A 15,992-nucleotide genomic window follows, 5' to 3' on the forward strand; every position below is an offset into this window, starting at 1 on the left:
GACGAGCTTACTTAAGTCACAAGCATTCTTTATAGAATCAATATATTGTAACAGATTTTATACAATTTATAGTCTACAAAACTGTTTGCATTTCAAAATTATTTGAAGTTTTTTACACCACTTCTATCATCACAAGGCAGCTACTTTCCAAAGTATTGCACTATAAATGTTCAGTATGGTGAAGCGCTTGCAGACACACCTCAGAGATGCTGAGCAGCATATGGCATCTGTATCACCTTTCAGAAAAGCTGACACAAGTTATATGTGCATCCCTCCAATTACTTTCTTTAGGCTTGTCCTCAAAAAACTGTGTATATACACCATTCCTACTGAGGTGCTCCACCACTACTATAAACACATTTTGTTTTTAAAATTTTATTTCCACTAGGATACAAACTTCATTTCTTGTTAAGATATAAATTTTTTTCTATTTAGATACAAACTGGGATTTCTCAAAAACTCATAGTTTTATATACCAACACAACCCCAAACTGAAGGAATGAGGAGTCTCAGCAAGGAGATGGTACAAATAAGCAGGCTAGCACATTTTCTGTCCTGCAACATCCTTTAACTTCAAAGCAGGATGTATAATATTCTATTATATTATTCTACTCCCAGTAGCAACAGAAACATCAAATTTATAAAAAATCTAAATGGAGCACATTCACTTCAGGAATTTCAGACCCTTGTAGTCTGTGCTATCTCCTTCGCACCTGATATATGATCCCCAAAGAACAACACAGAAGAGCTAACTAGGAACTTTGTCATCATGGCCTTCCTTAATTAGTTTAAATCAAGCTACCTGCCTCAAATTAATTTGTTGCTGACTAGAATAAAGTGACATTGATAGCAGAAGAAGAAGACATTTCTTCTTATTTAGAAGAAAAACTAAGAACAAACCCAGAATCAATCAACAGCTGAAGTTTTTTATGCAGGAATTAAAAATTAAGGGCAACTCTCCTTTAGCCCCTCTGGCTCAAGGAATCTCTTCCAGAAGAAAATCAGTTTTCTATCAGATTCTTTTGGTACATTCTACCCCAAGAAATCAATGCTAGTCCATAAAATCATTAAAGTATGCCAAGCCAGTTCAAGTGGTTTGGGGCTACAACAATTTGGTGTTGTCATCTACTGTAGTAATCAGAGAAACACATAAAATACAGAGACATTAACGAGTGCCTCATGTGCTCCAGTGTGTATTTTGCTTAAAGGGATTCAGAACAGTCTGCTTAGCTAACTTCAGGTATATGTTTAGATTATGTTATTTTTGCTACCTTCTTCCTAGGAATCTAACAGAAAAAAATTAAAAGCCCAATAGAGCTGGATCTGGATTTACTGATGGTCTTCCAAATTCAGTATCGCCATGTCAGCAGTTGCACTCTTTTCTAATTCCAGTGCATAGGGGTTATATTCTTCTTCAAGTTTTCTCTTCCAGACTTTAACTAAGGAATATTGGGAGGGAAAAACAAAAACAAAGAAAAAAACAACAACCAACATGTTACCATGTAATACTTGAGGAAAAACTTAAAATGAAAAGTCAACCCTAATTTTTTACTTCCCCTTCAAAATAAACACGGAGATTAGCTGACACACAGGCATGCTGGCATTTACATTATGCAACATCAGATGACACACAAAAGAATAACTTAAGAGTGATGGGGTCCACTGAGCTCCTTGTGTCCAACACTCTACTCAAGTAAGGCTAACTCTGAAGGTGCTTCCAGCTTTAAAAAAAACAGCTTTAAAAAAGTTTTCAAAACTTTCTATCTACAATACATTGCACCGTCTGTTGACTTAAGAGCAGAGCTGGAGGAAAATGTTTCTACAAACAAGTGCTTGTGGACATGAACACGGATCTCAAATAGGCTTCTATACAAAAGCAAGCCAACCATAGTCATAGAGTATGGAGATCCACAATTAATCTTAAAAGAATTTTTTAAACAAATAGAAATATAATTAGGAGCTCTGTTAAGCCTCCTTTAGCAAAGCAATGAGTACTGCCTGCCATTTGTGGATTTCAGGGAGGAACTTTCTTTAATACTTTCCCAGTGAAAACTGACTTCAGAGTTATAAAAAAACCCAAGAATTTACCTCCACTTTCCCTCCTTACTAATGACTACAGCAGATGTCATTTGTTTCAGTGAAAATCACAGAACTGATGAGCACTATAAATGAAAATGGAACAAAATGCAAGTCAGTAAATACTTACTGTAATTTGGTACATCCTCATCTGAGTCCTTGGAAGATGTTTTACAAGTTTCTAACAAGCCTTTTTTTTCAGTTTCAGGAGTTAAGATGCTGGGTTGGGTTTCTCTTTGTCCTGCTTTAGCTTCTTCCTCTAAAGCTGCTATCATATCTTTGTAGGCCTTCCTAGCCTCTGTTGTCAGCTGTACCATTCTATGAAAATGGTCCTATGACAATATAAAATACAAGAGTTTAAATCATGCAGCAAGTTTTAACATCTCCTTGACAATCTAATGAGCATTCCTTATTCAGAATGTGTAGGTTCATGTATAAAAGCTGAGCAGCTTTGTATGTATGAAGACATGAAAGAGCATTTATCAGCATTTATAAAAACAGCAGTTCTCTTGAAAAAAATCATCATGGGAGATAAAGATGAAGAGCATGTCAGAAGAAGATGGCAAGAATATTTTTTTTTAACAGTGCTGACTGCCTGTACTTCTAAAATCAATTTTTCATATAAGCAATGTATATGACCTGTGATGAAGAGTGTAAGTCTGCAAAAGCAAAACAAACAAAAAAACCCTTAAAAATCACAGTATTTTCATCTCCTCTTCCAAGTAAAAAGTGAAGCTTTTTGAACAAACACATGAAGTGACTTATCTCAGCTTACCTGAGCCCCATCATAACTGAAAATTCCCACCACACTGACAGGCACTGCTTTGTTCACACAGCGGCCCAGGGCCTTGCGATTAAGGGCAAAAACAAACGGGATATTCTGCTCACAGGCACAGTCAATAATGTTGTGTAGGGTCTCGTCCAGCCCACCTGGAGCAGACAATACAATCAGGCTGATTGGAGCTAAAGAATCATACTGTTAACACATGGCAAAAAATATCCCAAGATTATGAGTGCATTCTGAAACTACATCTTATAGGAAAAAAACAGAGATCACAATAGTAGCGTCGAATATTCATTTTTAAAGGACAACTTGACATTTTTTTCTTAATTCTTAGCATTAATTTTAGACTGCTTCTATTCCATATTTTACTATATATGTAGTACAGTCTTATCTAGTATCAAAAAAGACCCAGCTGCTAAGGCATTATTTAAATAACAATAATTACAACAATTACAATAAATCAATGCCAGTAATGACAATTTTTAGGAAACTATCACTAGTGATTTATTGTCAGTCTGTGTTCTGAAAGATAGATACAGTGGGACTTCTTGTGATAGTAGAGCTGGCATCAGCACCCTTTGGATTGTCTCAGCTGTGCAGTGCAATTTTTTGTGCAGCAGCACAGCAGATCAGTAATAAAAGAGACCCTAATCTCAGGTAACTTCTCCCACTCCAGATAGTCTTGACTCAGCTCACAGCAGTATGTGTTTACTGCACAGCAGGAGCAAGGAAGGCAACTTTATGTGGCTGGATTTCAAAGGATACTCATATAAATTCCTCCAATAATAATAATAATATTGCTGTCAATATACTGTACCTTCTTTTTTGCATTTCTTTTATTAAAGATACTTTTTGTTAAGAACTTATTTACCCTTTGACTGAATCTTTTCACAGTTAGGAGAGATGATGACACACTTCAGTTTTTTCAGCTTCAGATGTTTCAGAACTTCTCTAAGACCCATAACAAGCCTGCGTTTTATCTTGGCCTTTACTGGGTCTTTCTGATACAAGCGATCTTGGAAACGAACCAGTTCTTTTAAGAGATCTGTCACACAACTGTCAACTTCTTTACTAAGTACCTGGCTGCAGTAACTGGAAGAAAGGAGCAAAATGGTTAGATTCAATAAAATTACAAATATGTAATATTTAAATTTGCAATACATTAAATATACATTTAAAATTCTATGTCTTTGTATTTTTTTCTGTTTCCACTCCAAACACACTTGTCATATACGCAAAAAAAATTTACTTCTTTTTAGTGTCTGAAAATTTGAGAGGAAGAAATTTTGTTCCTTGTTTTACCTGGCTTCCTAATCAAACCATATTAAGATACATATATATATGTACAATAAACCTAATCTATCTATATATAGATATATATTTTTTATTCCAAGAAATAGGTATGTGCATGTATTTTTATACTGAAGCATTTTTCTGAGGGCATTTATTTTGACATATATAAATTAAAGTACAGCAACCAAAGTACAAAAATCTAACTTATTTCTGTAAGTTCAAGGCTATGTGTACCAAACATGGAAAACTGGGTCACATTCCTCCTCTCTACATTCATGTCTGTCATCCTTTTTCACTTATCTGACTATGGATTTGTGGTGTTCGTAAGGAAAGGGTACAAAACTATGTAATTCACCCTCTTAGTACACTCTGGGGCAGATCAGAGTTAAAAATTATTTCACCCCACTCCACTTTTACATAAAGAATTTTCCGTTGAAGACGGATATCAAAAAGAGATGTATCAACTGCATTGTAAACAGAAAGAATTGCCAGTGGCAAATTCACATAAGATAAAGAGATCACAACATCTATCCTGAATCTTAGACATGCAATTATTTCTAAATTTTATTTAGGTTACAAGAATTTTTACTTACTATTTCCTACTGGTTTCACTAAGTCTTGAAGACAGATCTACTGGAACACTAAAAAACCTGATCTAAAGAAAATAATCTAAGCTTTGCTGAATGCTCTACATCCTGTGCTTTCAGTAAAACACTGTTACATAGACAAAATTAAGCATTTTTTATTGCAATTAGAAGTTAAATTAAGAATTAACATAGCAGGAATGGTTGTATCACTATTAACCATTACTATGACATGAACTGCAAAAAAACTGCCAGTGGTGGATTTGCTTTAGGGGAGGGGAACTAAAAGTTAAGACACTGCTTTCCTCAAGAAACTGTTTCAAGCTTTCATGACTGGATCTCTGACCTCTTCACATGACTATTTTTGACTATTGTGACTTCACGTGACTATAATGACTATTTCTTTTTTATAAAGAAACATGTATACACATCATCCTAAACATGTGGCTGAAACTGCACACAGTAACTCCTAAGTATTATCTTTATTTCTTTGCCCAGCCACAACATCAAATGTCATCTAGTTACTTGACATTTTTGCCTTTTGGTCTGGCAGTAGAAAACCAAACTACAACTAAAAATACTATTTAAGAAATAAAGTAGCACACCTGTTGAGCTGTTACCCCATTATTTAATATAAAGTACTTATATCTTAACAGCAGCCTCTTTTCTTTTCTTAGCCTCTAGTGACTTTGTTTTTTTTTTCTTCAAGGAACATGCATTTTCAAGTGAGAATCACTAAACACACTAAGTTTATAATTTCTTTGTATGTCAGCTTACAGAAACACTGAAAGAAAAAAAATTTAGAGCCTTTAGTCTAAACTCCAGTTAGTTTTGCAGAGAATGCAACTGGATTACTTTGTTTGAAAAATGCGTCATCAATACAATCAATACTTACTCTCTAAAATTCCTGCTGTGGATTTTTGGAAGAGTGGCAGTTAGCTGCTTTGTAGTCACAGAACCTTCTTTAGATTCCTTGATCCCCGTGTGCTCTGGAAACCCTTCAGCAACTTGTGTTACAGCAACAGCTATCATGTAAATCAAGATACTTTCATTGAAAAGACAGCCCAAATGCCTTGTGAAGAAATTAATCTGTCAGGCATGTATGGAAGAGTCACTACTTTAGTAAGAGAACAGCCTATGGTAGTAGGGAAACAGGTATAACTTTTTTCTTTAATCTCCTAGGGTTTTTTTCTCATTCCAAACCTCATTAATTGCCAAAGGTAGGCGGGAACTCTCCTTACAAGATATCATAAAACCAACAGGCACAGAAGTATGAAACAGAATAATCAGAATCCCTATTACTGACTTCCAGCTTCGGCCCATTTTACAGTCAAGATAAGCCTGAGGTAAATCAGAAAACTCTGAGGTTGCAGCCTTAATTTGGCAGTATTTAGTACTTTTTTCCTAAAGTACTAAATGTGCTCAAATTTCCAGCTACATACTGTATTACAGGTTTCCTCAAAAGATACCTGCTTGACTATCCTGTAGAAGTGTTGCGTTTTCAGTAACATTTCCTTCCGTCTGACAAATGTTATCTTCATCTTTCGGTGCTGCTTTCTGTTCTAACAGGTGCTGCTGTTTTCTTTGTTCTCTTTCTTTCAGAATAATCTAAAATATGTATCAAAACCAAACCAATTTGATGTCATGCAGGTAACAAAGCATTACTCGTACCACATATTTACATAAAACCCATTTATAAAGAGGTTCAGCACTAGCATCTGAAGTTTACAACCTTTTCTTTCTATTTGCACACAAAAACAAGGAAAGATCATTCCTAGATTTACATAGGAAAGGACTTTTACCTTGATTACCAGTATATGGATGGAAAAAAATTCACTAGGGATAAACTATAAGGACAGAACTAAAGTTAAAAAAATCCTCTGTATAGAAGACGTGACAGGAAGCAACACGAATGGGCAAAGAGGAAAGACACAACAGACATCACCAGTTGGCCCTAACATCTGTTGCTGCAGAATCAGCTAGAGTTCTGGCTTGGAAGAGCACAGAAACATTAAATATGACCTCTGTTTGATCCATTCTCCCCAGTCCTGTAAATAAGGTCAACTTTGCCAAGTAACAAACCAAGTAGTATTTCTTTGTATGTTTCCCTGTATCAATGATGTGTGGACACTTTTGTAGTGGCACTTTATCATCTATCAATTGATTCAAGGGAGAAAGTGTATTTTTTGGAATTTAGCAAGACCACCCTCTTCTACCCCTCCCCTCTTTGAAACCAAGAAAAGCTAAAACTGAATTCAGGCAAGTGGACACTGAGATGCAGATCTCCATATGAGATGACTTAACGGACTCCCAAAGTAATATACTATCCTATAGTTTTACTATTTAAGGTAAAAAAAAGAGGACCTTTTTAAGAGGTGTTGGTCTCTTTGCTTTAGGTACTTCTCTCTGTTTCCCTTTCTTTACCAAAGGAGCGCTGGAATCCAAGGGATTATGAGGCATCTTTCCTTGCTTTAAACGGTGACTTCTCGTGGCAGTAGCAGGGTCTTTAGATAGCAATGGTACAGCACCACCAACTGAGATTTAAGAAGAAATTTGCATCAGACAACTAAAATGAATACCTGAACTAAAATCCAATTTCAAGTTTAAGGCTGGTATACACATATTAAAATTGTGTTGTGTTGCTATTAAGAATATTTACAGGCAATCCTCTATCATCGAACAATGTTATTTTTAAAAGATACTCCTTACAAAGACTGCTGTGTCCCCTACTTCTATTATACCCCTGGAATCACAATCTCTGTCTCAAAAGCAGAATTTGATCAAACACTGCAGTCCAAGCTACCTTCAACATCATGCCATACCATCTTGGTAAACCTTCAGGAATTTCTGTTTCATGGTGGTGACACTTCCTCCTCCATAGGTTCCATACTGGGTTAAGATAAATACTGAGTAGTAGTATCACAGATTTTAGATTTACTTGCTGTAAATAAACTTAAGCATTTACGCCTACCTTTTGTTACACCTTAAGGAAGCTAGATGAAATTCACTTGCAAATGGGTCACAAGCAATGCAAAGCTACAGCTAAGTCTCTTTTGCTTAATGTGCAAAGCTCGCTGAAATGTCCACTTTACTTGCATTTTTTCAGAGGATTTAGAGCACAGCAGCTTTAAATGACTGGACAAATGGCTAAACCTGGATCTTCCACACCATGACCTCATACCAAATAAACTACTCTCTCTCACTATCAGTAGGAACTGCTGTATCCTGTAGAGCACTTTGTCAAACTTCAGTTACCTGTAATATAAAGCAGTTCACATTAGCAAGTCAATGGAGAGGATGACTAAGTAAGTATCAGTGGAACCAGCTGGACACTTCCCTCTGTGACTCAAACAACCTCTCTCCCCTAAACGCACAAAAATATTCTGGCAGCTTGTCTTAAGCCATCTTCATTTACTGCTTCCACAGTATTTATATGCAGATCCTCCCACATCACATGCAGTACTCTTATCATAAACAGTTTACACTATAAAACTGCTACACTGATGTTTCTTTTTCTGCTCTGTGTATCAAAGGCAAACTGAGAACACTGCCAAGAATGTGTAGCACAGGTGGCTACAAAAATTGAAGCTGGATTTGCAGCTATAAATAAGCATACATCCCACAGATACATATTTCCTTAATGTGTACATCATCATTTCAAGTTCATAGTTTTCATGTTCCTAAACTTGATGATTTTACCAGTATTATCTATTATGTGAAGTAGTACCTGGAATAAAAACAACTGTCTGCGGTCACACTCCTTTCCATTATTGTTCACTGTCCTCTTCTTGGTAACAGAGGTCAGCATGATGCCATTTTGCAAACTGAAGTCATACTTTGGTACACACCAAATTAATGGTGTACAAAACATTAAAACAGTATAAAGCTTAAGTAACATCAGCCTTATGTTTCCAGGATACAAACATGACACATCAATTTCTCTTCTGCAATAGATTCAGGCACAGGAAACTTAGTATTAGAAAACAGGTATTTTGACCCGTACCTTTGTGGCCAACCATCTACTCATCAACCCATGCACTGTATAGTTTTATAGAAACAAAACTGGTTATTAGCACCTCTGCAGCATTAAGTCTGATTGACCCAAATGAAAATAAAAGGAGATCAACTGAAAAAAATAAAGTATTTTAAAAATGCATCTCATAAGTTCTCTCAGCTTAGTGAAGGAAAATCTCACCAATGCTTAGCATCTTGAGCTTCATATTTAAAACCCCAGCTATCACATTAAGGATTGTGAGATAAAATCTCTTGTGATTAGATCTCTTTCTGAAATAATTACTAAAAGAAAAGCCTTTGCTGAAATAAAAAAAAAATTATTGTCACTGAATGCTACCAAATATCATGGTTCCTTTTGCAAAATATACTACACCAGCATAATCAAGATTAAATTTTGACCAATAATGAGAAAGACAATGGCTATTTTTTCCTGCTTCCATCTGAAGGACTGAAAGATCCTCTCCATTAACAAAACCTAGCATTTTGTTAACATCAATTATTTCACAATTAAGAGGTACAGAACTCATCCTTTGGCTTGGGCTACCTGACTCTCGTGTGCTTGCAAAGGAGCTTTTTCAATCAAGCCCCAGCTCCATGATTTCTAGCAACAGAGGAGATTTAAGAAAGTCTTTGTTACTGTGTAGCTCCTTCCTGCCTTTTTAGACCAGAACAATAACACACATATATAGGGGAGAGCAAAAACCTCCACAAACACTGGTATTTCTGTCAAACCAACGTTTCAGTCGTGCCTTGTATTTGTACAAGGCACTCTTTCACAAATCAGTGTTTCTTTCTCTAAGTCTTCCATCAAACAATTCAGATTGCCATGCTTTTTAAATTCCTTTTTAAAGAACCTTAATGTTCTATAGTGAGCTGTGCTCTTGCCTGCATAGAGATCATCACAGATCAGAAATCAGACTACATTTAATGTCTGAATACTTAAAAACAGCTTAAGGTGAAAGAAAGGAAATTTCATAGTAACCAATACCTGAAAATACCACAGGTTTAGGAGACTGTTTTGACTTCTCTGTTTGCTGCTTCTGCTCCAAGACTGCAAGCATGCCACCCAAATCCAACTGCACTGGAATTTGACTCTTCTTACCACTGCTCCTGGATGTTTCCTGAAAAAGTTCAGCACCAGTTAGTAATACCCTCCACTTCAGACTGTAAAGACCATTATTTTTTACGGTATAATACACTCTTTTTAACATCTTTATCCACAATACTTCTGATCTTTAATGTCATTCAGTGATCTTTAAATAAACATCAACTTTAATGTCAAAAAATATTAAAGAATCAGAAATAGTTCAGGTAACTTTAAAAATGCTACTGCAACGAAGCATAAAGTCTTCAATAAAGGAAGGCCTTATGTCAGGGTGCCACTTTGGTCAGACTGTAATCTATCTTTGAAAGAGATAAAAGGCTCATCAGAATTTAAAGTTTTCTTAAAAGTACAGAAAAACTACTGTGATTCTTCCAGAGTATGTGACTGCAACACATACAAATCATTATCTCCAATGTCTCACTAAAAAGGTCATCATCTTTGCACCAGCTCCTCATAAGCACTCATCTTTCTCTCCACTTTGAAGAGAAGGCAAAAGCCATGATCCCTATTTAATAAGGCAGAAAATAAAAAGGCTAAAAATGAATAGTGTGGTGAAGACTGTGAACAAACTACCACAGCAAAACATGCAAAGGAAATGACTGCCAGATTTGGCACTTTTAGAAGTCTTATTTGCACTTTTAGAAGGCAATCAATTCATTGTAATTTCTGTTCAATCTTCAACTGGGATCTCACCTTGCATCAGAGCTGTGCCAGAACCTACTCACCAGCACGTAACTACTTCCTGACCTCACTTGTTGCTCCATATTTCTCCTCCTTGCCCCAAGACAGAGGGATCTCCTTGCCTCCGTGTTCTGTCAGAACTACTTTTAGGAGGTCCCCAGTTCCTTACGACAACCAGTTTGGACTGGATTTATGCCATGATCAAGTAAAACAGGTGAAAGAAAAATTCCTGATATCTGAAATCCACAGATATTAATGAAGTTTGTATTTTTCCTTAAACACTGTATCAAACCCTGGAGGTTGGCAATTATTACCAGTGATTGCTTCTAATTAGAGATTAGAATAGTGACCATGTCACTTACCTCAAAGTATGAATGCAGAATCCCAGATGAGCATGGATTTAGTCTTGTATTTAAATAGGCTCATTTCATTTGTCTATTTTAAGTTGTGATCTTCTCTTCAACATGAATTCACTTACCTGAGTTTTCTTTCTTTCAAATACAGAAGATGAAGCTTGTTTCCCTGACTGTCCATCCACCTTGGGAGTTTCATCCAGAGAGGGAGACCGACTATCACAAGGCTCTTCGGAGAGATGGACCTTAGGAATTTAAAAACAGAAGGTGACAAGGAGGAAGAAAAAAATATATAAAAACAAGACACATGGAAAAGGGTGAAGATGATATTAAATTCAAACCAAGTGCACCTTCAGCATGTCTGTGAATGACACCAAGCCAATCAGGCTTCAGGGAAGTCCTTCAGGGAAGGGATGCCAACCAGAACGATGGATGGCATTCTTTACAGTATTGAGGGATGTGACTGTGTGAAACTCATGAAGTTCAGCAAGGTCAAGTGCGAGGTGCTGCACATGTTGTCGAGGCAACCCTCAGTACCAACACAGACTGGGGATGAACAGAGGGAGAGCAGCCCTGAGGAGAAGGACTTGGGGCTGCTGTTGGATGAGAGGCTGGACTTGACCCAGCCATGGGCACTCCCAGCCCAGAAAGCCAAACGTGTCCTGGGGTGTGTAAAAAGAAGTGTGGCCCATGAATTCAGAGGAGTAATTATCTCCCTCTTCTCTGCTCTTGTGTGCCCCTACCTGGAGTACTGTGTCCAATTTTGGGATCCCCAGCACAAGAAAGACATGGACATGTTACAGCAGTGCTGGAGGAGGGCCACAGAAATTATCAGAGGGCTGGAATTCCTCTCTTATGATAAAAGGTGGAGAGAGTTGAGGTTGTTCAGCCTGGAAAAGAGAAAGCTCTGGGAAGACCATACGTGGCCTTCTAGAAGGGTGACCATTTATTGGCTGCCATACCACTTAATCACATTCAGAGGGCTTGTATTTTCAGATTTGGAAGAAAAAGACAGCAAGGCAGCTTCATTTTCAAATACTTGTTACAGGCATATGAATCATGTCTCTAAAGTTTATGTAAGCTTTGAGGGGTTATATCCCACTTACGTCTACAAAGCTAAGGGGTTGCTTTCATCTGAGTTTCATGTGCGTACAGCACCTTTCTTTGTAATAAATATTTTTTAAGCAACTGCTGTGCCTTTTGCTACTCACTCCTCCTTGTCAAAGCTATTTACTGCCTCAAACAAAGCAAACAAGAGTTTTGTTTTCTTGTGTTTTGAGTTTTTTTTAAACTGCTAAAATTCACAGGGAAATAAAGCCAAGGACAAAATTTTTAGTAGCAAAACTCATTTCAAAGCAACGGAAACCTGGAATTTTACCATTATTATTTACCCTACTTGCTTTGACAGAACAATCACATTTTCAATCCTTGTCATTTATGCTTAGGATTCATCCGCATACTGAATGCAGTTCCAAATTAATTCTTGAGATTTATTTCATTCATGTAAAAAAACTCAAAAAAACCAAACAACTTGGATTCATAATTGATATTTGACTCACATAATGTTGCAAGATTACTTACCTCAGACTGCTTTCTGACTGCAGAAGTAAAGGATAGTTTCTGAGGTCCTATCCTGTTTCTCTTATCTGAAGCAGCTGCCAGATGAGGAAACTCCTCAACATCCTAAACAAATAACCCAGATGATGATTTCCTAAGAATAATCAAGTCTGTATTTTCAAAACTTTTCCCACACTCCAACAATTTTTTTCCCTGCTTATCAAACATTTATCATAACTTGTTCCACTGTACAAAAATACAGAAGGCAAGGGTAGTGCAACCAGCAATGACAAGTACAACAATGGTTAAATCTTCCATGCAGCAGCTAATTCAAGGCTGAAACAGCTTGTAACAGAAATGCTTCCAAAAGCAGCTTGTTATGGTTGTCAGTTAACAGAAATCATTAGAGGTAAACACCTCCTAAAGGAGTGTTTTTCAAATAATTTAAAACCTTGCAAACAAGTTCCCTCTTCCTCCAGTACAGTCTCCAGCTGTGCAATTCTGTCCTTAACATGTGAATGGTGAAGAACAGAACAGGCATTATGTACTGGAGTACATAAATAAACGAATAATTACTCAAATGATTATGGCTTACACACAAGAGGAAGTTTTATTAGCAGATGATCCATTGTGCAGAATCTGGATTATCAAGTGCAGACAGGCTGAAGTTCGGCCTATACTCGCCACCCTATACCCACTGCCTCCATCATAATGATCCCAATCCATCAGCTAGGTTTTTGTTTCTCCTCCCACTTTCTGAGAGGTCTTTTTAGCTGTGATACAGTACTATTGAACACACCAAGACTTTTTTCCAGCCTGAAAGGCTTTATTTAAACACCCCAAGCTAGGAAGCTCTAGCACAAGGAATGACACACTTAAACCAATTAAATAATTTTGAAGAAGCTTACAAGTAAGCCAAAAAGCAACTGCAAGGAAGTGAAAAAATATTTCACAAATACACTCTTTTCAGCTTAGAAGATAAGTCTGTCCAATTGCTTCTGAAATGCAAATAGATTTCTGACATATGCAATACCCTGTAGCAAACCAAATAATTAAAATGGAGCACTCAGTGAGATGTTACACCTCCCTGTATTTGTTCTTACCATCTGTAAGAACATCAAACACTAGGAGAAAGGTCAACTTCCTTTTTATTTTCTTGCAACTGCTATATTGCCATTTAGCCATCTCTTGTACATACTGAGAAGTCCTAATTTTGTTCAGTCTTGCCTCCCACAGAATTTGCCTCATACCTTTGATTATTTTTGGAGCCTTTTGTCTATCATTGTTAGTTCAAATATGTGTATTTTTTAAGGAATGGGAGGAACATAAGAAAACAAAATCCATGCTATATTTAGATCAGACATGCCCTGAAATTCTGTGTTGTCATAATCAATTTTCCTTTTTATTTTCCTAGTAATTCCCAGCACTGTTTACATCACTGACCAGTACTACTAGCACTGATCTGATTATCAATAGCAGCTTCAATATTTAACTCAAAGAAGATATCGAGGTCAGGAACTACCAATGTGTATGAAATGACAGGATTGGTTTTCTCCAGATGTATCCATTTAGGATTATTAGCCGTGTCTATATGACTAACTATGTCTATTAGCCAGTCTAAATGACTGACCTATATAAAACTAGAGAGCAATTCAATATATAGCTCTGTTGAGCTGCTGCACATAAACAGAACCTTCTTAAAACTCCTGGGTGCCCAGAAGCTCCATGTGTGTCATCTCCTCATGGTTTATTATTTCAAGAGCATCACACAAGCATCTCACCCATTTTTCAAACTGATGAGGACACAAGCATTCCCAGCAAACCAGGAGGGTCAGAAAGCTTTCCCCTAATGCCACAACAGATGCTGTATTCACATCACAAATTTCAGTGCAACATGTGTGTCTTGTTCCATGGTTCTATGCAATTTCTTTAAAATTTTGACTTCAACGGTGCCAGTACCATTCTGCTATTTTCCATAACTTCTGCCATCCTCTTTCAGTTTAGAATGCCCATTCATAGCATACAGCATTTATGGTAGCATATAGCAAAAATGGGGATAGTCTCCTGAAGAAAGAACTAGCAGATCTTTGGTTTTACCCACAATCCTCTAACAAAGAGGTCTGTTAATACTCAATTCTTATGTCATTCCTGGACAAGGAACCACACAATAAAACCACATAGACATAGTTCTGCTTCATGTTCCACATTGAAATGTACAGAACAGAAGCCAGCCAGGAAGGCTTCTTTATGCTGTCATTTCAGAGATTGAGTATTATGTACACCAAATCAAACATGTAAATCAACACATGCAATGCTGTACAGTATTAGGCCTACAATGAAGCACTTTTCAACCACATACCAGCAACATTCCTTTAATGTGGGAGAGGCTCATGCCTTTGCAATACTGATACATGAAAGTATCAAAATACTAATATGCCTATTATAGTTACATGAATTTGGAAGGAAATTAAAAATCAGAAATGTAAACATTGTCAGCCGTGTTAGACAGAAATTGCTTCCAGATGTGAGACAACTAGAATTCTAATACTGTACCACAATCATTAAAACCATGGTACATTGTAGCACCCAGTATCTTCTTATATTCCCCATACCCCAAGCAACAGCTGCTACAGAATATTTCTAATTTAGGAACTTGTGCTCACCAAACGTGTGGTAATTCTAAAACTACAACAGTTTCTGACCAGTAACCTCTGACAAACATCTCAATTGAAAAAAAACTGTACCAACATGCCCTACAAATAGGATTTGAACTTAAATTTGTACAAAGCTTCTAGTACACTCATAACACTTAAAAGAACAGCAACAAAAACGTATTCAGTTTACCTCAATCTTCGGTGGTTCCTGTATTGTGTTAGATTCACTTTGAGGTCTTTCTACATCAGTGGGTGACTTTAGTTTTTTCTTCTTTTTCTTCTTTTTTTTCTTCTTTTCTGACCCTTCTTCAGGCTCAGTTTCACTTGCAATATTTTTTGTTTCTGACTGCTGCAAAAGACCACGAGGCATGACCTTTAAAACCTTTTTCAGTATCACCTACCAAAATATATGCAATGACTAGCCTTACACTACTAAAGGACATCTTAATCAATCCAGGCTGGGACATTAAGCAGACAAGGAAAATTCAGTATCTCTTAGAAATTCATAGCTACAGCAAGAATTCTTCAGTTGCAGCATACAGCATTGTTCTCAGAATGTATTGGGACTACTGGGATTTAATTAGGAAATATTAAGCCAAATGTGGCAAGAGTTATACGTTTCATGTCTTATTCTGAGGGTCAGGAATTTGAAAAAAAATTCAGCCTCAAAGTTGAAAGTTCTTATTCCTAGGCTGTCTTTTATATCGATATCCTGTGATTCTTTTCCATGACAAGAAAAATTCTAGTAAGAACAAGCTGATTTCATATAACCTCCTTTTAAAAGTGGGTACTGCACAGAGCCCAGGGAAAAAAATGGCAATGAAGAGACACAAACACAGTGACAGGCATTAGTTGAGAGCAGAGAATTCTCAAGTACCTTTGGTTCACTCT

General features: G+C 36.8%; 1 protein-coding gene across 3 annotated transcripts in view; it reads left to right on the plus strand.

The window, feature by feature from the left end:
* The window catches only part of SEMA4D (semaphorin 4D), a 111,464-nt gene extending 99,386 nt beyond the window's left edge, over window positions 1-12,078 (plus strand). For 2 of the 3 annotated variants that reach the window (XM_053968789.1, XM_053968792.1), the window contains 2 exons: window positions 6,340-6,387; window positions 11,042-12,078. In XM_053968789.1, the coding sequence (XP_053824764.1) occupies window positions 6,340-6,387; window positions 11,042-11,140 (147 nt within the window). In that variant the 3' untranslated portion in view covers window positions 11,141-12,078. The remainder of the gene's footprint in view (window positions 1-6,339; window positions 6,388-11,041) is intronic. The other variant, XM_053968790.1, reaches the window with a different exon arrangement.
* The last annotated feature ends 3,914 nt before the right edge of the window (window positions 12,079-15,992 follow it).

The sequence above is a fragment of the Vidua chalybeata genome, chromosome Z (assembly GCF_026979565.1).
Source record: "Vidua chalybeata isolate OUT-0048 chromosome Z, bVidCha1 merged haplotype, whole genome shotgun sequence".
NCBI lineage: Eukaryota > Metazoa > Chordata > Aves > Passeriformes > Viduidae > Vidua > Vidua chalybeata.